The sequence below is a fragment of the Agelaius tricolor genome, unplaced genomic scaffold (genome assembly GCF_023055355.1).
Source record: "Agelaius tricolor isolate 1412-34295 unplaced genomic scaffold, bAgeTri1.0.p SCAF_18, whole genome shotgun sequence".
NCBI classification, from domain to species: Eukaryota; Metazoa; Chordata; class Aves; order Passeriformes; family Icteridae; genus Agelaius; species Agelaius tricolor.
The window spans coordinates 12106241-12128971 of NW_027269278.1; the positions used below are offsets into that span (position 1 = coordinate 12106241).

Genomic DNA, 22731 nt, shown 5'->3' on the forward strand with positions numbered 1-22731 from the left:
GCGAGAGGCGGAGCTTGGGACTGGACCACGCCCTCGGCAGGCGGGGCCCGCATGGAGGGCGGGGCCATTTTGTATGATGTCATTGTGGGCGTGGCCAGGCGCGGTGGGAGCTGGCGCGGGGGTGGTTGCGGTGACACCGGGCTGCGGCGACACCAGGCTCAGCGACACCGGGCTGCGGCGACACCGGGCTCCGGCGGCACGGGGCCGCAGTGACACCGGGCTGCAGCCACCCGCGGCTCCCGAGGAGTTCGATCATAGCGTCCAGAAGCACCGGCTGGAAAAGACCACATCGAGTCCAACCTGTGACCAAACACCACCATGTCAACTAGGCCATGGCACCGAGTGCCACATACAGTCTGTCCTTAAACATCTATGGGGACGGCGACTCCAAAACCTCCTTGGGCAGTCCGTTCCAATATCTAATCACCCTTCTGTGAAGAAAGTCTTCCCAATGTCCAACCTAAACCTTCCCTGGGGCAGCTTAAGATGTTGGGACACATAGCTCCCATGGCTACTCGGCATCTTCTCAGAAAAATATTTCCAGTTCAGGAGTGCTGATCGCCAAAAAGATAAAGAGTTTTAAAGCATGTCAGAAATAGGGGGTGAAAGAGCTGTGTGTGTGAAAACCAGGTGGGATGTGTTCAGTCTGTCCAGGTAGAACTGAATGGGCTTTTGGGGCAGGAACAGCACAGACTCTGTGTCAGTTCATTCCTACCCTATTTGGCGTTACTCGCGTCTGACGAACTAAAATGGGAAATTGTACAAACACTCAAATATTGTTAATAAATATTAATCCCCAGAAATACTGTAAAACAGGGATTGATGAATGATCAACTAACATAGTTTTAAGTTCTTAAATCTCTTGGGAGATGTAACAAAATAGTGTAATGGCCTCCTTGGATTTTGAAAGACAAACTAACTTAAAATTAGCTACAGCAAAGAGAACAATTACTGCAGGACTGCAAGTTATTTTCTAAGTTCTTAAAAAATAGCTGTGGAGCTGTTCTTTTGAGATATGGTCTCCTTGGTGACTTCCCCAGCTGCATGGGAAGGCCCTCAGATAAGTTTGGTGTTTAACCTATGCATCTTATTAACTTGTTTTCTTCTGGGAGCTTTTGTATTTTATTAATTTGTGATGCACCTGGTCACACAGACGCACAACACTGTTGAAGCACAGTCTGTTTATTTCATTGAGATACAAGTAATTTTATCCTGCTCTTGGAGAAATCTGGTTTTTTTCTGAGGAAAGCAGCATGCTTTTGAACCTGCATCTCGGAGCAGAAGGGATGTACAGGCTCTGCTAAAGGCATGTGTGGCTCTGTAAAATCCTCTGAGAAGCTGTTTCTGCAAGGCTCTGTAGAAATGTCAATACAAGCCAGGAAATGATTCTGAAGCAGCAACTGAATGTTCCGCTTACATTTTTTTAAAATTTAATTTTGCCATTCTTGGTACATGCTGGGTGAGGAACCACATGCTATTGACTGTCTCCTCATTTCACCCAAACTTTCACCCCAGCCAGAGGGCTGGCACACTGCAGTGTGCAGAACATGTTTTGGAGCTGGTCTTGCTTTGATTTCTCAGCACTAAGAGCTCTGCATCATTCTGATGCAAACTCATGTGCTTTATTGCCGAAATGTCCTCAGAAGGGGCCAAGAAGTCCCAGGAGCCTGAGGAGCTTTTGCTATCACCGTGCTGACCTTCAGAGAAGGATCTCAAAGCTCTTTTGAAAAGCATTGAGGAAGTATTCATTGGCCAAGTCAGAAGCAAAACAAGGAGCCCAGCCAGAACATCCCCAGTTCTTTGCTAACCACATGAAATGGCTGGTTTTTATTTTGCCCTGTCCGCTTTCCTGTGGGCTGTGCTTCTGATAGAGAGAGGTGCTCCAATGCCTGTGTGAAGGCTGCTTCCTTGGTTCCATCCCCATCCCCATCCCCATCCCCATCCCCATCCCATCCCCGTCCCTGCTCACACACGGTTGGGAAGCTGTTCCTCACCTGCCTCCCAGCCTGTCCTATGGATGGGCTGGAAAGAAGGTGACGAGCAGCCAAGGGGCACCGCTCATGGCCCCAGAAGAGGAGCAGCCAAGCACTGCTCCAGGATGCACCAAAATAGGATATTTCATCAGTAGAACAGCTTCAATCTCTTTATGCCCCACATGGGCAGGCCCCTGGATGGGGAAAGGAAAATTAAAAGGTCCTTTTGGATACTTTCACCCCATGGTGGAGCTGGATGAAGGGGTGATGATGGAGAGGAGTGGAGATGTCCCCCCTCTGTCCCCTCAGCTGTGTCTCTGCCACTGAGGGCTCCTCAGGGGACATCATTTCAGTCAGACAAATGGCACCGATGCCTTCACAGCTCCACCAGGGGTAACGCGGGAGCTGTGCCTGAGCGTTCCTTGAACTCCTGGAGATTTGTTTTTTAGGGGAACGCTCATGAATCCACTCCTGTCCCATTTCACAGCGAATCCCTCGTTCAGCCGCGGCGCCGCCCTCGGCTCGGCTGTGACACGGCCACAGCCGCGCCGCCATCTTCCCGCGGGGCCCGCGGCCGCCGGGGCAGGGCGCCACCTGCGGGCCGCCGGCCGCACCGCCAGGGGCTCCCGCGGGCCGGGGGTCAGTGCCGTGAGGGGAAGGGGACTGGGAGGGAATTTGGTGCCATGATGACAAGGGGGTCCGGTCCGGGGGGTCGGTGCCTTAAGGAGAACCGACCGAGGCGGTGTTGGGTGCCCTGAGAAGGAGAGGGGTCCTGGGGAGGGGGTGTTGATGCGCTGAGGAGTCTGCGGGGTTTTGGTACCATGAGGAGAAGGAGAGGGCTCGGGGGATGTTGGTGCCTTGAGAAAAGGCGTCCGGGAAGGGTTCGATTCCCTGAGGAGAAGGGGCGTCAGGGGGTCTCTGGTTCCCCTGGTGTGGTGAATGAGGGCAGGAAGGCTGGAGACCCCCAGGGCCAAGGTGACAGGAAAGGGTCGTGGATCCTTTGGGCACAGGGCTGGGTGCTGTGTTTCCTTCTGCCAGCGAGCTTCACCAAAGAGAATCTGACTTCACCATGAGAAAAGACAGACTTTCATCCCGGATGGAAACACCACAAGATCCAGTTGTTTCTGAGAGGATGCGGGGAAATGCAAACGGACACAAAAGTAAAAATAATAAATGTGCCGATGGCTTGGGCCAGAGCTGGGCTGCCCCAGGGGCAGAGGTGGCCCCAGGAAGCAGAGAGCAGCTGCCAGTTATGACTTTATTCATTTTCACATTTAGATATTACAACAAAACTCTTAATGACAAAGGATAACAAGTACTATAGGAGAAGAGGAAAGGAAGCAGTGTTCTAACTGGTTTGATATATAACCGTGAACTTCCAGAGACAGGACTCAACGTGAGTTACAATCACTCACATAATGCTCACTGGTAGGAAAACTCACGTGCAAATACCCACACACTCACCCATAGCACACTCACACACACACAGACCATGCTTTGTACTCACACATAACCCCTGTTTTAGCCTACTTGCTTCAAAGGCAGCCCACTGAAACATTGAATGCTGCTAGAGCAACAACAGGTACCAGGTTAAAATATTGCAATATAAATGTAGTGTTACTTGATACACAGGTTTTTCTTCAGAGACACACATGTATTTGCAAGTAGGGGACCCCACACTTTGTTTTCAGGAGGGAGGAATGTCCTCTCAACACCAACACTTTGTAAAAAAAAGTGAGACTGAGCACAGAGTGGAAGCAACCATTTTAAAGGAAGGTGATGATGATAAATAGCTTAGCTTCAATGTTGAGTTCCAGTAAGAAGCCCAAACAAAACGAAACAGAGAGTGCATTTTGAATAGAGCAGGCACAAATATCAAAACCTGGGTTTTAAACATTGAAATACTCCCTTGCTGCTGTGGAAAGAGAGACAACACTTCTTTCTCACATCTTAAAACCAAAACAGACCAGCTTCACTTCATGCTTATCTGGAGACTGTAAAAATAAAAAGCCAGAAATAATTCAAGAGAATGGGAAGGGTTATCAGGTTTGCACATCTAATTTTAGTATACCTTTAGAGAGCAAAAGTACAATTGTCTCAACAGCTCTTCAATATCCCACACTTCAGTTGTTCTTCATCAGCAGGAGTGTCTGAAGAGGAGCCAGATTTTGCTCCTATCAGGCTGCATTGTTCATGCAAGTCTGTTGACACAGACACAATAGGATCTGATTCCACCCCCCATCTAGGTGGTGCAAGAGAGAGAAAATAAACTTCTGTGGAGTTGAATGTTCAAAAATCAGATGACACAGAAGTGCTTTCTCCAGGGTGATGCAGGGGATCATTAGCAATGGTTTTAACAACATAACCCTTCTCCACAAGGATACTTGTGAGCAATTTACAGCTAAACCTAGAGAAAAAGTGCAGCTGTACTGGCTGGATGTCCATGCTGATGACCACCCTGGGCATTAAGATGCCTCTGTCCCCTTTCTACTGAGGAATCCTGCCATGCCCAGCAAATGTCATGCTTTGCTGGCACATACCTATCCCTTACATATGGACAGGGACTAACAGCCACTTTGAAATTCTGTTTTTTAACTATTATATTGTTCTTAGGCTCTCTCTCAGATGGGGCTGTTTCCAGGCAGAGAACTCTTCATGGAGTACTGGAAACAAGAGAGTCTGGGTCCTGTGGATGCACATCACCCAGTGAGCAGCCTGAATTTAGCTCAGCTGGTCATCTTCTACCCCTGTCAATGCCAGTCAGGAGCAGCACGAGTCACAGGCAGCCTTCCTTCTGCCAAGGGAACCAGCAGTTCAAAAAGCAGGGCAAGATGAGGGCAGGAGAATTTGATCTGGCCTACACCCTGTTGGCTGTCCTACTTCCTTGTCCTGGCTCTCCAGCAGCTCCTGCCAGAGGATTCTTACTGAGACGTAACAATTACTTAAAGATGCTTAAATTCCTGGCAGCTTCAGGGGACACCAGTAGAAGTCAGGGAATTCATTGTAATATGCAGTTTCCAATTCCACATCCTGAGCCAGTTTTTCTCAAGCTGGTCTGGTTTTGTGTCTCTTTTTTTGCCATGGAAATTGCAGCCATGTCATCCTTCTGACACAAAAAGGGAGTGGAACACTGAACAAGCTGCACAGGCTTAGAGAACCTGAATGACAGGCATGCTTTTCCCATGTGCTAAATAAATCTCCCCATTACACTTGTGTGGAGAGCTATAATTAAGACTTGGCAACATCATCCATAAGGACTCACAGGCTTACGTCGGGAAACGCGTAAAACCCTCTGCTGGGAAAGAGATACAGTTTGGGAAAGCTGTACATCTGACAGGAAACACAGTTTTACAAGTCCAAACCCTTGGCTCTGTGACAGAGGTGTGGCCCACAAGCAGTAATTCCCTGGTGCTGAGATGCCCTGGTGCACAGAGCTCTGCCAGCCATGGGCATATGGGAGAAGAGATGATGACAAGCTGTTCAAATGAGCCTTTTCACCCAGACTCCTGAGGCGGTGATGTTACCCTGCTCCGTGGCTGAGCTCTTGGATTGGGAGCAGGATGGAAAGAAGTAGGTGGGAAGTGGTGAGGCAGCAGTACAGAAATCTACAGAGAGGGGCTGTGGAGGTTCCCCAGAGCTCTGAATTCACATGGTATCTCTTAGAAATAGAAGACCAAAGTAAGGAGATGTTTCCTCAGCAAATAACTGTTTCTTAATCCTCCGGAGTCAGGTATGCTCAGCTGGAAGCTCTGCAAAACAAACTGGAGAGGAGCCTGCTGGGCAGAGAGTGCTTCCTTTGAGTCAGGGAACTTGAGAGACAGGAAAAGTCATGGTGCAAACTGTCCATCCAGGAGAATCAGGGCTTGAACCCTGGCAAGGTGCTGGGCTCCATGTGTTCAGTGATGTCAACACATAAGGGGATACAGCCCAGAGCACCTTATTGCTGGAGCACTGTTCCTTCCATTGTTTCCAAAATGCTTTGCAGCAGCTTGAAAATAAACATTTCATTCCCTGCCCTTTTGATCTTTTTCTTCCCAGCAAACTCTATGTTTAGAAGCCAGCTCAAATTAACCTAGCTTTGCTTTAATTTCTCACTCGAGCAACAAATGATCTCAGAACCATTCTGGGAGAAGGGGAAGGCAAGAGCAGCAGACCTGTGAGTAACCTGCTCCCAGCAGAGATCATAAAAGAACCTGTTTTGCACACAGCCTGCAAAAAAATTGCTATTTATCTCACCTGGAGCACTCTAGCCATCTGCTGATGACCTACTCAGTGCTAGCTGTGTTGAGATGGCTAAAATAATCCTAGTGATAAGGCAGATTGGCAGGTTTCCCCCCAGCAGATATGAGAGGGGTGTGGGTGTTGCTTGCAGAGGAGATGGAGAGGCTGACACCTACTCAGGATGAGCAGCATGCATGAACATTTACAAAGATCCCTCGGGATCTCTCTGTACATCTCTTTAAATTGTCCTGCTCTTGCTCTAATACCACTAGGGATTTCTTCCCTTTGATTCTGCTCCACAGCTCAGCAGCTGACATCATGATGAGGGGAGGAGGAAGCAATCCAAGGAAAAACATTCAGGCTGCACACCAGGAAGAAACTTGAGACTAAGACAGATCTATTTATATCTGACCTGAAATGGGCTTTCTGAATGGGAAGCTGATCTGAGCGGAGACTGGATGTTAGGCAGAAGGTGCCATAGTGCTAACACAGGCACCCACTCTCGGGCAGAATGCATCTGTCTGAGGTGCAGCAATAAAAGAAATATGAGGAATCAGTGATGTGCTCTCTCCAGTTGTGGCACAGGGAAGCTGCAGCTGGAGGTGCTGCACGGTTCACGCTGCGGTTCCAAGGACATTGGTGTTCCCCGTCCGTTTGGGGTAGGTTCCCGGTTGGGTTTGGGCATAGGTTGAAGGAGAAGCTCTGAGTGACCCTGATGACATGCCTGGAGGGCCTTGCAGTTGCCTCCAGGGCCTGGTGCCATTAGTACTGCTCGGAAAAGAAGGAAGCGTGGAGAGTGGGGGGACTGGCCCCCTCTCCAGGCGGGGTGCAGCTGCCATCCTCAGAGTGTTCCGACAGCTCCCCGTATTCACTGTTGTAAAAAGTCTGGCCTCCGACTTGGGACCCGTACGACGGCCGACATCTGCCCCGCAGGTCCGACTGCTCCCCTGCCAGCTCCATGGTCCGACTGGGCCCTTTACTGCTGTGAGGGAGAGAGACACAGAATTAACCTTGGCACTCCCAGAAAGCCTCTGTCCTGCTTAGAGAAATCCCTGCTTCAGAAAATCTCATCTTCTAATGCATGCAGCAGAGACAGGTCAGGAATGGACTTGCACCTCCATTTCAAAGCACAAAACCAGGCCTTGCTCCAAATCTAAGCACAGCCCGTTTGTTTTGTGACAAATCCACACATATCCTGGAACATTTACTTCAGCTGTCCTAGATACCTTTGTGATACCTTCTAGATACAGGGAAGGGTTGGGATCCCAATGAGTAGTGAGAGACTAGAGACATTATATTATATTAATTGCTTCTAGACCTGGCAGGAATAACAGAAATTGGTACAAACCAACTGCCAGGATGGGGAAAGGAAACAAAGGAAGATGACGAAGATGTAGGCAGAAGTCTTATGTCCCATCTCAGTGCCTGACAATACCAGGTGACTGTCAAGAAATCACAAGAGCAGGGGCAGGGACACACTCAAGAAGAAGTTTAAGGGTAGTGTTTTCCAGAAGATAGGACACCAGGTTAAGGAGACAACAGGAACATGCCTTAGGGAAAAGAGGACAAGGACAAGAAGCAGGAGATGGTTTGATACAAGAGCAGACAGGCCACAGGGCTATGGCTAAGAGAAAAGACAATGACCAGTCCAATCTGATGTTGGGAGGCAGAGGAGGTGAGGAAGAGGCTTGGGACTGGCCTTGTCTACATATGAGGTGACATGGCTTGCTCAACACACTGTCACAGAGACAAGGTCTCAGCCTGCTCTGGCAGAGATGAGCTGTAGAGGTTCTCACCCAGTTTCAAAGCCTGGGTCAAGGACATAACCATCCATAACCTCCTCAGCTCTGAGAGTGCCAGCTCAACCTGCCAGATTCCATGTCAGCATGTGGGAATTCCTAAGGCCTGCCACATCCTCGTACCACCACATCATGGCCCTGTACCCCGTGGGTCAGGGCTGAGGGAGGAGGGTGGCAGCTACATAGTTCCTGCCCATCCCATCTGCCACTGCCTGAGCAAGCCCTGACACATTTCACCAGAAAATGTCAATAAGCATTAACAGTCTCATTAACACCATCACTCTACTGTGCCTCATTATCTTAACAGGCACATTCTCATTGATGGGGCACAGTTTATATTTTTAAACCCTAGGAAACAGCAGGCTTGTCTGTTCTTCCTGTGTTTTGCCTCTCATTAAGGAGTACATGGACTTATCTGGCTCAGGGCCCACAGCTGAAAATTCCAAGCAGTGCAGCCTATGGGGAGATACCAGTAGCTGCCTCCTGGTCTCATTGCCTTTGGCAGCAGTGGCTAGGCTTAAGGAGTACCTGAATCCACCTTCTTTTCTGTGTCGGTTTTCTATCCTCTCAAATTCCTCAGATGCCAGAACCATCCCACTGTCTGTCTGATTGTCCTGGAAGGAAGCAACAGGAGTTATCAGTAATGTCCCTGTCGACTGATCAGAGTGGGAAGGGAGGAGAAATCATTCAGGAGATGAGATCCTGTGTATGTGTGATGGGGAAGAAGGGGTAGGAGCACTTTACCAGCATGCTCTATATTTTTGCTGTATCTGATTTTCTTAGGTACCTTCTTAAAAGCAGCATGTAAAAAGGTAAGATTTGTGTGCTTAGTTAGTGCCATTTTTGGTGAATGAAAGAAGAGTGGTCCCTGGCTGGAAGATGTATCATCATCAAATCTGTGAGAGGTGATATTTTCCTCTGAGACTAAAGCTATGACTTCAGTTCTGCTGCTAGAGGAGATATCAGTATACCATTCCAGTTCAGAGAGACCTGAAGGATCCCTACTGCACATTGCCATATGCATCAAGATACAGGAGCTGCAGATAAACACTCTGGGTTTCCTAGTCCTGGCAAGATTTCAGTGTGCTTACTCAGGCTGTGTTCACAGATTTGAGAGGGTGAAGAGCAGGCTCTTCTCTGGGGTCCTTTATAGTCCCCCCGTTTGCATATCTAACCTCCCTGTTTCCCACTCAGGCAGTGGGAACCATGCTGGAGAGAAACCCCTGTGTGCCAAATGAAGAAATGAACGTGCATAGGACTGGGTGGACCAAACAGGAATGACACACAGACTAACAAAAGATAGGAGTGATCTTCCTTCCACAGTCTTAACAGTAAAGGTGTCAGAAAAGACTGTCCCCCACTCAAATCCCCTCAGATGCTACTCACCGGGTGTGCCTTGTACATTGTGTGTGTCATGGGAAACTCTTCAAATGTCTTTATCCTGGATGGACACCTGATCTGATTTCCTCCCGTCAAACAACCAGGGAACGAGACACAGTTGTAGTATCTGCCAACAGAAGCACACAGCATTCAGTAAAGGCAAGAGTCAATGTCCTGAATGAACAGGACCTGAACTCAACCTCCTCACTGTGCAACCAAAGTATGCAGGGAGGAGGATGACCCAAATGGTGGATTTGGGGAGGGTCATGGGGCCACCTTAGACCTCTTAACCCCATACTACTTCTGCAGTGAAGACTAGACTGACTGAATCAGGCCCCAATAACCTCTCTACATGGGATAAGCAGAAAATGTCATAGAGATCCCAGGCATCACATCATTATAGTTCATCAGAGAGAGAGGCCTGGGACTAATTGTTTGGGTCAGTTAGGAACAGATAGGATGAAGCTCCTTACATGATACTCTGGCAGCATAGCTGGAGGAGAAGAGGGAATGTGATAGGCTTACAAACCAGCACTTCCTCATGAGCAAAATAAAGTAATTTTGCTTTTATAATCAAGAGGGTATGGCCTAAATTCTTGGATCACACCTTAGCAGCTAGGATTTTCTGAACATCTGGGTTATCCCCATATCCCTCAGGCTCCCTTACAGGTCCAGCTGCTCGCTGCCTGCTGGGCTCTCTCTGCCCTTTTTGGAGGGGATTCACCTTGCTGCTAGGCTGTGGCAGCGTATCCTCATGTCAAAGTCCTCTTCATCTGAGTTTTGCTGGGCAGAGGAAGGCACCTGGGAGAAACCATCATCTTCTGAGCTATGAGAGTTGTTCAGCGGGATGTAATCTTTCCCTTCCTGGTAGGAAGAACAGTAAATGGCCTTACAAGAAGGGGAAGACTTTCCCACAAGAAAAGGCTCCACAGGCAGAAGCTGTAAGAGCTGGGAAGGAAAATTTCTGGTTTATAAATTTTATTTCTCTAGGACAAAATATCTGGCTGAAGATTTCTATGACCTTTGTGTTAAGTAGCTGTGAGTGATGCATGGAGGTGTGTGTGAGCAGGAGAACAACAGCCATAATAATCCCATAATTCTCCAGTTTGCATGGACAGAGTATACTGTGCTCCAGGGCAATGTCATTTGTGGCTTAGTCATGTCTGTGCTGGGAACCAGCTGAAAGGTTAAAGTCAGGAACATCAGGATGAGGCAAGCATTTAGCTATCATTTTCTGAAAGAGAGCATCAAGAAAAAGTTAAAATCAGAGCTGCACGCTCATCACAGTTAAATGCCCTGGTGAGTTACCACATGGAAGTGATTAGTAATGCATTCAAAGAAATCTGTATTACTGACTGCTGTAATGTAACAGTTGTTTGCTTCACATGGCCCTGACATTTCCATCTGAGGACAGAGTTTCAGAAACCCTGGTCAAGTCCTGGTTTTCATTATGCAGGCGTGTGGGAGGGCCTTGACTCAGCTGAGGAATTTCAAATAATCATCTGGGATTAGGATGGAAGTTACTAGAATGACGACTGAGAGGGTTTCTGCCCTGCAAGGAGCAGAGTTTTATGAGAATGCAGCTAAAAGGCTGTTGCAGAAATGACTTCTCTAACAGCTCTGGGAAATAGACCTCTGACCCAGATTCTCTGTGTTATTGTTGGCCTACACAAATGTATTGCATTGACCATGGAGTCAGCTGAGGGCACAGTGAGGGAGCTGGTGATGATAGAAGAAAGAGCTGTCTGGAGCAGAGCAGGGAGAGAGGTTTTCACCTGCTGGACATTTTCCTGAAGAAGGTTCCCCAGTATCTCCACAAGGTCGGAGAAAGTCGGTCTCTCCTTGGGATCACCGTGCCAGCAGCTCAGCATTATACGGTAGCTGCCAAGAAGAGGCGCCGGTTTTACATCACAGAAATCCCCTCCTGCCCCACTCCACACCTCCCACCCACATGGTGCCCACTGGCACTGCCAGTTCCTGCACTGGGAAGGAAAGCTTGGTCCCCAGCACACTGGCCAGGTAGAATTACTGGCAGGGTGTTTGTTTGTTATGCACTTACCATACCAGGGAACAAGGAGCTAATTCAGTGCACACTGACAGACCCGTCCCAGCACGGGCATGCAAGGACACTAGAGAGCTCTGATCAGAACCCATTGCCTTGCTCTCCAGGCAATGGCCTAGAGTGAAGGATGTGTTGGCTCATCCTCTACCCTGGCTAAAGGTCAGGCATCCCACAGAGGGGCCTGTTCTGCTCTATGCTGGGATCTGGTAGGTTTCTGCCCTCCCACAGAGGCCTCTGCTCTGACCAATGCTGGAATCCTTGATGTTTCTGACTCACATTTCTGCTGTGGCATACTCTGGGGCTCTCATCCTGGTACCATCTTTGAGCCTCTGGCAGAACTCCTCATTGATCTGGACTCCAGGATATGGAGATGCCCCTAAAAAAAGTTCAGAGAAGGGTGGGAACATGAAATGTAGCATCAGAAACCAGTCCCTTTGAGACTGCCCTTTTGAGACTGCCCTTCATCCCAGAACACTGAGAGGTGTGGTCCCTACTCATACACAGCCCAATCCTTGGTGCTGCCTGAGTCAGGCTTCTCTGCCTCAGTGAGCTGGAGGCCACCTCTGCATCCTTGTGTCCCCATCACTCTGTTCATGGGTGGATATGGATGCCACTTTTTTTTTGCCTACATTGTGTCGCTTCCCATCAGTCCTTAGATGTACTTCAGAATGTCTATCCTACACAGACTCACCCACAAACTGCTACGTGGCTAGAGGTGTCGCCCTGAGCAGCACAAGACCCTCATTAGGACTCACCTAGTGAGAAGATTTCCCAGAGGAGGACCCCAAAAGACCAGACATCACTCTGGGTAGTGTAGACCTTGTCGAAGATGCTTTCTGGAGCCATCCACTTCAGTGGGAGACGGGCCTGCAGGAGGGAGAGGCAAGGCACAAATGTTCAGTTGGGAACATGTCCCAGGACAGTCCTTCTGGTAGCAAAGGGATGAAATGGATGAAAATAAATCAGAGCCAATAGCCCTGCTCCTCTCTCCATGGAGGAATTGGTTGGTCAGAGGGAGGGACAGAGACACTAAAAAGGAGTTGAAAGAGTATAAGGAGGAGTAAGTTAATGACAGGCTGAGGGGTAGAAGGAAGGAGACAGAGATCTGCTGGTGAAGGAGGACAGGACTTGTGTCATTGGTCCACTGGCTTCTGGTCCCAGCCATGCAAGTAATTCCACTCCTGCTTTTTCATCTCTTCATCAAGGGGGCCTAATCTGTAAAGGGTTTGAGAAAATGGCACTCACACTGCCTTTCCTGACATAGTCAGGGTCCTTGTAGATGTCTCTGGCCAGGCCGAAGTCACAGATCTTTACCACGTTGTTTTCTGACAGCAGGATATTGCGAGCTGCCAGGTCTCTGTGGATGCACTGAGGGCACACAAAGAGGAAGGGGCAAAATAAGAGAGAGAGAAACCACAATCAGAAGGTGTCCAGCACCTCCCTTCCCTCATAAGCCTGAGCTGAAGTGGGGGAATGGTGGAAATGGGAAGAAGCTAAAGATAAAAATTTCAGAAAGGGCTGGTTAAGGAGAGGTTGAAATGCAAGAGAACTAATTTTCCAGCTTTTGTACACATATCTATCTCAGATTTCTTGATGACTGTGAGGCAGATCACTGAATCTCTCTGTGTGTTACCTGAAAGGTGGCTGTAGTCAGGTCTCTCTCATCAGGCATGCACAAAAGATCGGGTGAGTAAAGGAAAGGCTGAACTCACCTTTCGGGATGCCAGGAATTCCATGCCACGTGCTACCTGGAAGCTGTAGCAGATGAGGTCCTCCATTGTCAAGGGACTTTGCCACAAGTCATCCACTGTTCAGAAGTAACAGAAAATGATTAGACAATTGGCAGTCTGTAGTCCTCCTTGCCTCTCTCTGGGACTGCAAGATGCAGCCAGTTTCTCAGTGAAACACAGTTAGTCCTCAGTCCTAACTGGAGTAATCAGCCCCACTCTAAGATTTTCTGCTTAGGTGGCAGAAGGCACAAAGCAGGAACCTGCTCAAGTGTGAGGAGAGAGTCCAGCTTCCAGCACATGTCAGCGAGAGAGAGTTGTGGGGAGCAGGACTGGAAGGGGCTTTGAAGGTCAGCTCATTATTTCTGTCCTAGGGAGGACTCAACAAGATCCCCCTCAGTTCTCCTTTCTTCAGGCTAAAATACCCAAAGGAATTTAATTCTCCCTTCTGGGTTTGACACCAGAAGACACAACAGATGACACAATAGCCCTGTTTGGGGAATTGCCATCTGACAGTGATCAGTTCCAAGGCTGGGGCCCCACTCTCCACTGATACCCCTGCCCATTCCCCAAGCTGGCCAAGTCTGGCATATTTTGGGTGGTCCAGGTGGGGAGCTGGTGCCAAGGTTGGAGTGTTACCTTCCTGGATGGGCAGTGCAGTGCGGCTCTTGTGCAGCAGGAAGCGGTGGAAGATGGCGCTGTCGCTGGTCCCAGAGCGGCTCCTCCTGTCTGCCCTCACTGCCTCCACGATGGACTGCACCTGAATACGCAGCCTGGGAGACTTCTCCTGGCAAGGGACCAAACCAAAACTCTCAGCAGGCAATGCACACTGTAACCCCTGCACCCGAGCTGCACAGTCTCTTCCTGTTCTTAAACTGTAATTCTGGTCCAGAAGCGTCTACCATTGCAGAAAGAAGGACAGAGCCTTTCTTTGTCACATTGTCTGATCATGTATTAGGCTGCATGTCTTCCTTCCCTAGACATGGGACAGGTCCCTAGAGGCAAAGGAAGCTACTCACCCTGTAAGGACTGAATCCTTCCCTCTTGGTCCGCAGGTAGTTGGAGAGGTTTCCATACTTGCAGAACTCAACAATAACCATGAGTGGACCTGGTGAGAAGAGACCAAAGGTTAAGGCTAGAAGTGAGGGCTTGAGTTGGTCAGAATTTGCCATAAGTTGTGTTATGTGCAGCCCTGCTGAGCTGTGATATCTCCTCTAAGTGCACACAAACACACCAATAACTTCCCCCAGGTCCCTGTGATCACACATGTGGACAGTAAAAAGATGCAGGGGACAAGCTCTGATTTTTGGGAGCAGCACAGCCTGCTGCCCTGGGATATTTACCATTGGGTTTGGTACAGGCACCCAGCAAATTCACCACGTTGAGGTGATTCCCGATGTGAATGAGGATCTTCAGCTCTGACATCAGTGCCTTGTGCTCGCTTGCAGTAGCTCCCTCTGGAAACACACAGACCATGTCATGACACCTCCTCAGACTTTTCACTCCCCCTCACCACCCTTCTCTAGCAGCATGTTAATGTGAGTCTTGCTGAGGAGGCTGTGACCTCAAAGCCTTGGAACATTTTGTTATTGCATGTTCCCACATGAAATGTTGAGCCTTGTCTGGAGATCCCAGGATCCCTGCTGTAACACATAGGGTGCTCTCTGTAAGTGCAGGGACCCTGAACAAAGAACAACACAATCTGTGCCCAACAAATTTTTCTTTATGATAGTTGTGCAGTGAAAAACATCACTTGAGACTTTCATTGGGATGCACCCGTTTGAATCTCTGCCCTTTTGGCCTCCAAACAGAAATAATGAGCCATGAAACAATTTGAAAGAAAATTAGGAACAAAAGATATCTGATTCTTTTTATCACAATTGAAGATAGGAGCTGTGTCAACTCAAACTCAGATATCTTTTGATGATTCCTCTTCAATAGCAAACACAGTGTCATGCTCCTGCCATCTCTCTGTACTGCATCTTCTCTCAAGTGTCCAATTCACATCAGTTCTTGACCCTCTGTTTTACACAGGGTGTGTTCTCAGGTTTTGTGTGCCTTTTTCATACTTCTCAGCCTCCCCATGTGCATTTTGTCTTCCTTGAGAGTTTGTAAATTTAGCCTGGGAGACAGAAGCAACCTCTTGAGCTGCAGCTGATGGGCCAGGTGAGAGCCTTGCCTCAAAAAATTGTAAAGCAACCTTGCTCAGCAGGCTCCTCACTGCTGTGCAGATGATCTGTACACTTACAACACAAATGCCGTTCGGATGAACCATGACACGATTTCCATGTACAGGCTACTTCTGGCCAGACACTGCCTCAGTATTTTGTTTGGTGCCAGATTACAGAATAATGTTTTGGATGCCTGTTTGAAAGCATGTCTATAAAAGTTTAAAATCTCACTCTAGATAGACCAGGCTTTGGGTGCAAAGCCAATTTAGTCCTCAGAGTTGGATAAGAGCTGCAACCTGCTTCCTTACCCAGCCCTGGATCTGGCCCATAAACACAAAATACAGGCACATTTGGAAAAAGGCACTTGGGAGCAACACTTCTTCCAGTGGCATGCCAAAGAGGGACTCTGGATTCTTGTTAGTCCTTTGAGACAGATTTCATTCTTTGCCTCTGAAGACACTGAAATTTCCTTGAAAGCTGAGTCCCCCAAGTCCTTGCTGCCAGTTCTGCCACTCCAGCCCCTCAGTGCAGCTGAGTGGAGCCAAAGAGGATCAACTGTGTTGAGGCCAAGAAGCCATTAATTAAACTACAGGCATTTGCAGGGTGAGTGTTCCGTGGCAGGTGCCTCATTAATTGCTGTCTACACACACTGCATGTTTTGCTTCACTGTTCACATACCTTTCAGCATTTTGACTGCTACAGTCTCACAGCTGTTACTTTTATTGATCCCAAATGCAGATGCTTCCACCACCTTCCCAAAGGCACCATGACCCAGGACTTTACCTATGGACAAGGAGAATAAGTGTGAAGAAAGGCAGGTGCAGAAAAGGCAGAATAGAATGAAGGAAAACAAAAATCCCAACAGGAAATCATGAGAAGAAAGAAAAAACATCATAAAGGAAAAGGAAGGAGTGGAACATGTGCCCTTTCAGGTGGCTGCTTGCTGTGTCGGTGAGAATAAGAGAAAGGATGATGGGAGGAACTGAGACAGAGCTGGCATGGACAAAGCAGAGGAAGGAAATGGCCATGCAGAAGTGAGGGGCTGTTTGTTGCCCTCGAGCAAAAAGTTGTTGTGTGTGGGAAAGGTAAATGACCCCTTGCAGCACAGCAGCCAGGACTAATGTCACTGCTCTGTGCCTCAAAGGTAGCCTGCTGCCCTTTAAAGGGAAGAGGCTGCAGGTAGGTGTCCCAGCATGAGGACAATAGTGGATGCAATCCTGGTCCTGAACTTGGGGTACCTGCTGTAAACTGGGCTGTTCTGTCCAGACTCCCACTTGGAAAATATGGGGATGTGTTTTAAACCATGCCCAGGGATCTCCTGTTTTCAGCAATACCTGTCTGGGATAACAGTTGGCTCAGACCTGTCTAGAGTCAGTCCTAAAGAGATTTCCCAGGCACAGCTGGGCTTCAGGGACAGCCTGGGGAAGAGGATGGGAAGCCTGAGGCAGAGAGAAGGCATTAAATGCACAGAGGTGTGTTAAGAAGGGTGAGTTTGTAGGGCTGGTGGGAAGGCCTGGCTGCAGAGTGCAGGGGGAGGGAGGGGTCTGGCTCACCCAGGCGCAGGCGGTCTCGGGGGAACTCCCACTTGCTGGAATCATAGGGCAGGTACTCGCACTGCTCCTCCAAGGGCACCTCGCCAGGGTCCATGATGATGGACAGGTAGCCTGTCTTGATGTCTGCGTGGGCTGGCTGCAGGAACCAGCCAACACCAAGGGTGAGGAGGTGCCCTCCTTGCCCCGGGTGCTGACTCCCAGATGAGATTTGGATTCTTTGCCTGCCTTGACCTCCTACCCCCTCAAGCAAAGGCCATTCCCCATCACCTCCTTTGCCTCAGCCCTTACTCATCCTGTCCTTGGCAGTGAGAGCACTGGAAGCATCACCCAATGACCTCCTTTTAGCAGGTGCTGTCATGAAGCCCCGCATGACAGCACTGGTGTTGCCCCAAGCCCTGATATGCCACCCTCCCTGCCTGGGGCAGTGACAGTCACGTACCCTTTTGATGTTGCAGAAGATGAGAATAAGTAAGATCCAGAAGAAAACAGCAATAACTCCAGTGCCAATCAGGATGACAATCTCTACATTGGTCCTGTCATCAGAGCCTGCGGGATATGGAAAGGCAATCATAGCTTCAGAGATTCCCATTCTATGCTCCAACTCAGCCATTCCTTATGGTCTGCATCAGGATGTGGGGTGACTGGAGACATGTTTGCCTGAGCTAAACATGCTACACTACAGATCCTCCTATGAGAGCACCATGCCACCAGCAAGGCCAAGGGGCTTTCACTGCCTCCTGCTGTCACAGGAAAGAGTCATGGGAGCTTGGCCATAACTCCTATTCCACCCCTTCACATCCCCAGGGGTGTTGTGGCTGCTGGTACCTTCCACGGAGACGCTGGCTGAGGAGTTCACACAGCCCTTAGCGTTGCAGACGCTGCACAGGTAGAGCCCAGCATCCTCCTCCCTCACCCTCTGGATGCTCAGCTTCTGGTTAAAGTCTGCCAGGTCGATCCCTGTAAGGCACAGAGGGTTGTCATGGTCACTGACAGGGAGGGAAGATTAGAAGATTAGTACACTGGACTCAGGCTCAAGTCCATGAGCATTTTTTGGCTGATTCATTTTAGATGGCAGAATGACATCACACCAGCTGGTAGAGACTCTTCTCTCGATGGCCCCAGAAAAACCCTGGAGGGCCCCTCCCCAGGCAGTGTATGGAGGGTACAAATCCCCCACTGAACATGCTGAATAGGGACAGTGCCCAGGCAGTCCAGCTGGCGTGTCAAGTTCTGTTTCACCCTCAGAACCTGTTCCTTTCCCTCTGCAATGTGCCTGGATCTTTTGCATGTCCCTTCCATGAGATCTGGGTCAGTCCCTGCATAATTAGAGACACCAGGCTCTGGGCTGAGAGTAAGAACATGAATGATTTCTCTCTCCCTGCTCTCAAGCTGAATGTGCACAAGCACAGACAGTGTTGAGCTGGGCCCTAGGGCATAGACTTGGCCAGTGAGACTGCATCAAATTAGGACAGAAGGTGATTAAAACCAGGCTCTGGCTGATTCAGAGAACGGGTGCCTTTATCTGGGGACAGCAGGTCCCAGAACCCAGCAGTGTTCAGCTCTCCAGCTGCTGTACAAACTGCCCTGTCTGTGATCCACCCCCAGCCCACTGTACCTGACACTTCTTCCACCAGTTTCTCGTCTTTGTACCAGCTGATTTCAGGAACGTGGTTGCCGTCCACTTTACAGCGCATCTCTATGGAGTCGCTGACGTTGACCCAAATGTCTGTCAGGTTCTGCTTGAGGCGGGGGATCTCCAGGGCTGGAGGAGCAGCACAAAGAGGAGGAGGGGAAAACGGGAAACTGATTGATCAAAAGAATATCTGTGTTCCTGGGGGCCTTTGGGTCTCTGACCCCTGCTGAAGGGTGTCTTGAGAACCCAGGTGCCCTGCCTTTGCCACCTTGAGTTTAGCTTGCTTGTGTGGCTTCCCCTGGGAATGGCCTGGGAAGCTGATGGCAGCAAGAACACCAGCTCTCCTCTGTCACTCCCGCCAGCCCTGTGGACCCTCACCCTGCACAGAGATGTATTTCTTGTGGCAGTGTTTCTCCCGGGTCTTCCTGTTCTGCACCTCACACACATAGTCTCCCTCCTCATCCAGGGAGATGTTGGGGATGGTGAGCAGCAAGGTCGCATCGTTGGAGTCGGGCTGGAAGCGCAGCTCCCCCTGCATCTTGGTGGCATAGTGGTGGACATTCTTACAGTCCAGCACGAGGGGGTTGCCCTCTTCATCGTGGAGCTTGGAGAGGTTCAGCCGATACCACTGCAGGTTCTCATAGGTGTAGTTGTCTGCATTGCAGCTCAGCTGTAGGTCCTGCCCCTCTATGGGCTCTTCCGAGGGCTGGGACTCAATCTCGAACCCGTCTGGAATGGCTTTCAGGAAGGAAATGAACATGTGAATGAGTTTTCATGGCTGAGCTGCCAGACACAATGAAATTGTCTCCTTGGGCTCAGCTCTCAGAGATCCGCCTGTCCTCAGGGTAAAGGAAACCACTGTAGACCAGAACTGTGACGTGCAAACTGCTGGCAATCACAGCTTAAGCCCAGCGAGTGCTAGGGGATATGCTCAAGTCCCAGGGGGAAATTAAGATGGGATCACAAATGAAACAAGCCAAGGAGGTCTCAATTAGGCTGTTACTGCAGCTCAGCTGCAGCATTCTGGTTTGCACTCATGCCCACCTTCACACATGCAGGCAGTGACACAGCAGCCTGGTCAGCATTACTGAAGCAGTGACTGAAGATGTTCATCTTGCTTCACAACAGCTGGTGGCCCTGACAGCACAGGCACTATCACAAGGGCTCTTCCTTCTGGGCTGGGAATTTTATTATGGAATTCTCATTCCATAGGATAAGCTTTTGCAGTGCCCTTGCTGGGCTCCCTTTCTCAGCAGACAGGGACAGGCTCCCGCCAGGACCGGGTACCGCTGGCAGGAGGCTCATGCAGCCCCCTATGGGCCATGACTCCAGTCCACACCGCAGGGCTCTAGTTCCTACAAACTCAGCTTCCTCCCATCACCAAAATCCCGTGGGATCACTGCCGGGGGCTGAGGCAGCCGGACCTGGCCTGGGATAGGTCGAGCGGTGCCACTAGAGGATGCTCTTGGACCAGACACATTCCTAGCCCAGGGAGCTGCCTGGGCCTGAGCCAGCGGGATGTCCCCAGCCCAGGACCTGCCCAGAACCTGCCAGGGCTGCTTCAGGACCCAGGCACAGGCAGTGCTGGCTCATTCCCAGGTCTGCCTGCCAAACTCTGCCTGTGCTATTTGCTGCCAGGACTTCAGGCTTTTGCCACCCAGCAGAGCTCTGGGTTAGCCCTGCTTTCCTGCTGGATTGTTGAAGATCCTAACTGTGAATGGCAGAACCTGCCTATTTCAAGCAGAGAGCTGGGCTGGTGGGGAGTATTTTACAGTACTCACTGGTCACGTAGAAGTAGATCAGCCGCTCGTCTCGACCCACTTTATTAGAGGCAATACACTTGTACATGGCTGAGACATTGGCCTCCTGGATGGCCAGTTTGCTGACTGTCTGATGGGGGAAGAGAACATGAGGAAGAGTTAGGAAGAGAACAGGGAAGAGAAGTAGAATCGCTGCTGCTCTCTGGCAGGTAGCAAAGCCCCCAGTAGCTGTTGTTGCATAACCCTGGGAAAGGGTTATGCAAAACCAGACCCTTATCCTACAGCCCTTTGTGCATTTCAAGCTTTATCTGTTGGCTCTACCAATAATAATATGATTTTATTCCCAATCTCCGCATCTTTTTACGGAGCCCAGTCAGCATAGATGCCTCTCCATGGGAGCAAACTTTTTATTAAGCCCTTGGGGTCACAATGGGGACAGTGCTCAGCAAGGGGGACAGTAACAGGATACAGAGCGGAGGGGATGGTTAAGCTCCTACCAAGCTTTATTTATAACAGTGGGAATAAAGGGAAAGAACACCAGGGCTTTGATTCCCTGAGCCCTCTGCAGTTAAGTGACTACTTAGTATCCCACAGGGTTCAGTGGAATTTACAGGTACTTACAGACCTGCAAGCTCTCCTTTTATTCACAAGGAGAAATGAAACCTGTGAAAATATCCCAGCCCTCATCCCTTCAGAAAGAGCTGTCATCTTTCATTGAACTCCAAGTGTACATAGACACGGTCCTAAAAGCTTCCTCCTCTCTCCCTCCAGCAAGACATGACTAAGATTGGGCAAACAGCCAGGCTGCCATCCTGGGAGCATGGACCCAGGGGATGCTGCCTCCAAATTAGCCAAGAAAAGCAGCTGGGGAATAAAGCTGCTCTCCTCCTCCTCCTGGCTCACACTGCACATGTGTGAGCTACCAAAAGTGTTACAAGCACTCCCCTTAGAGGAGACTTGCAGTTTGAGGCTTCAGTTTAAACAACAAGTTAAAAAATCCCTCTAATGAGATGGTGTTTAAAATGCAAAATTAACGTGCTCCTACAGGGAAGTTTCTTTGCTTTTACATCCCATAATCCCATAGACTTTGGGAAACATTTCCGTTCTGAGGGGCAATGTATTGAGGTTGTGTTAACCAGAAGGAACAGCCATTCATTCAGTGCATACTCAACACAGCTGAAGTGACTTTATTACTGGTACTTTTGTCCATTGCCTTTTCCGTTTCTTGGGGTTATTCATACAACCAGAGTGACCCTATTGCTGGCACTTTTGTGTGCTGCCTTTCCTGTTTCTTGGGGATTTTCCTTCTAATCTGCAGTGTTATGTTTGACTTGGGGTTTCTTGATCTGACATCATCCTGCTGCCTGCAGTGCATGACTGTGCACTGCGTATCCTGTGGCTCATTCTGGCCTTTACAGATGGAATAAAAACCAGGAGGATGGTGAGAGAAGACAGGCAGAAAGGACAAGGAGAGAGAGGGAAAGCAGGTTTTAGGATGTAGCATCCCACTGTGAATGGAACAGCTCTTTTCTCCCAAAGCTCTTGCACATCTGTGGGGATGCACAACCTAAGGACAGTTACAACCAAACAGATGGAATGAGAAGGACACAGCTGAGGAATAGAAGGAAGAAAATTAGGAAAATAGGGGAAGATCAGAAAGGACCAATAAAAGTGTCACATCTGTAGTGGGGCTTCTTACCCAAGAGCTCCCACACCCCTGCTTGCATCTCTGGGGAACATCAATCCCTTGACCTCCCTTCAGCTGCTCTGGGGGAGAATCATCTGCCTTGCCACCCTTGTGGCAGAGTGATGAACTCCCGGCCAGGCCAGGGGACGGGAAGTGCCTTTGGAGGTGTGTAGGAAAACAGGAAGTGACTTTCGGAAGCAGGGGCCCATTTGTTTGTTCTGCATCCCTCTGTGAGCGGCTGGTGCCTGACACCAGTGGGGACAGGAACCTCGTCATGGCACAGACCTGACACTCGTGGCTACCCGGGACACAGAGAGAAGCAGGCAGCAAGCAGGTCACACACTGCAGTGAGGGAGACATGTTCCTTCCAGAGGGGAAATGCTGTGATGGAGAAGTGGCTTTGTGGAGCACACATTGCTCCCACTCACAAAGCTGCAGCAGATGGATGTCAGCTTCTCCAAACCACCCTCACCCCACCAGGATGGGGACAGCTGGTTGAAATGCCCCACCAGGCACATGCATCTTCCCAAGGCCAGAGATTTCCTGGTCAGTTTGTGACTCCTGCTCTCTTGACCAGGATTCTCTGCAGGGCTTGGTTTTTATAGAACAGCTCATGCAAAATGCTCAGAAAAGGCCATGGGAGCCCCCACAGCAGCTGTCCCACCTCTTCCCTAGCTGGATGCCCTGTGTTCAGTAGCAACCCATGAAATCCCTCCTGTCAGCCAGCCCCAGTGGGGGCCTCTCTGGACTCAGGGTAATTTCTCA

The 22731-nt window shown here is 49.6% G+C and overlaps 1 protein-coding gene across 4 annotated transcripts in view; it reads right to left on the reverse strand.

The window, feature by feature from the left end:
- Window positions 1-3217: 3217 nt before the first annotated feature.
- FLT4 (fms related receptor tyrosine kinase 4) overlaps window positions 3218-22731 on the reverse strand; it is a 57735-nt gene continuing 38221 nt past the window's right edge. Inside the window, exons 12-30 of one of the 4 annotated variants that reach the window (XM_071443352.1) lie at window positions 20301-20409; window positions 18898-19257; window positions 18502-18648; window positions 17712-17843; window positions 17326-17432; window positions 16887-17022; window positions 16012-16116; window positions 14506-14619; window positions 14182-14270; window positions 13802-13949; window positions 13148-13242; window positions 12681-12803; window positions 12191-12302; window positions 11712-11811; window positions 11149-11254; window positions 10098-10174; window positions 9380-9500; window positions 8522-8607; window positions 3218-7176 (exon numbers count right to left, since the gene is read on the reverse strand). In XM_071443352.1, the coding sequence (XP_071299453.1) occupies window positions 6957-7176; window positions 8522-8607; window positions 9380-9500; window positions 10098-10174; window positions 11149-11254; window positions 11712-11811; window positions 12191-12302; window positions 12681-12803; window positions 13148-13242; window positions 13802-13949; window positions 14182-14270; window positions 14506-14619; window positions 16012-16116; window positions 16887-17022; window positions 17326-17432; window positions 17712-17843; window positions 18502-18648; window positions 18898-19257; window positions 20301-20409 (2487 nt within the window). In that variant the 3' untranslated portion in view covers window positions 3218-6956. Of the gene's footprint in view, window positions 7177-8521; window positions 8608-9379; window positions 9501-10097; window positions 10238-11148; window positions 11255-11711; window positions 11812-12190; window positions 12303-12680; window positions 12804-13147; window positions 13243-13801; window positions 13950-14181; window positions 14271-14505; window positions 14620-16011; window positions 16117-16886; window positions 17023-17325; window positions 17433-17711; window positions 17844-18501; window positions 18649-18897; window positions 19258-20300; window positions 20410-22731 lie in introns of all 4 variants that reach the window. The other 3 variants (XM_071443351.1, XM_071443350.1, XM_071443353.1) reach the window with 3 other exon arrangements.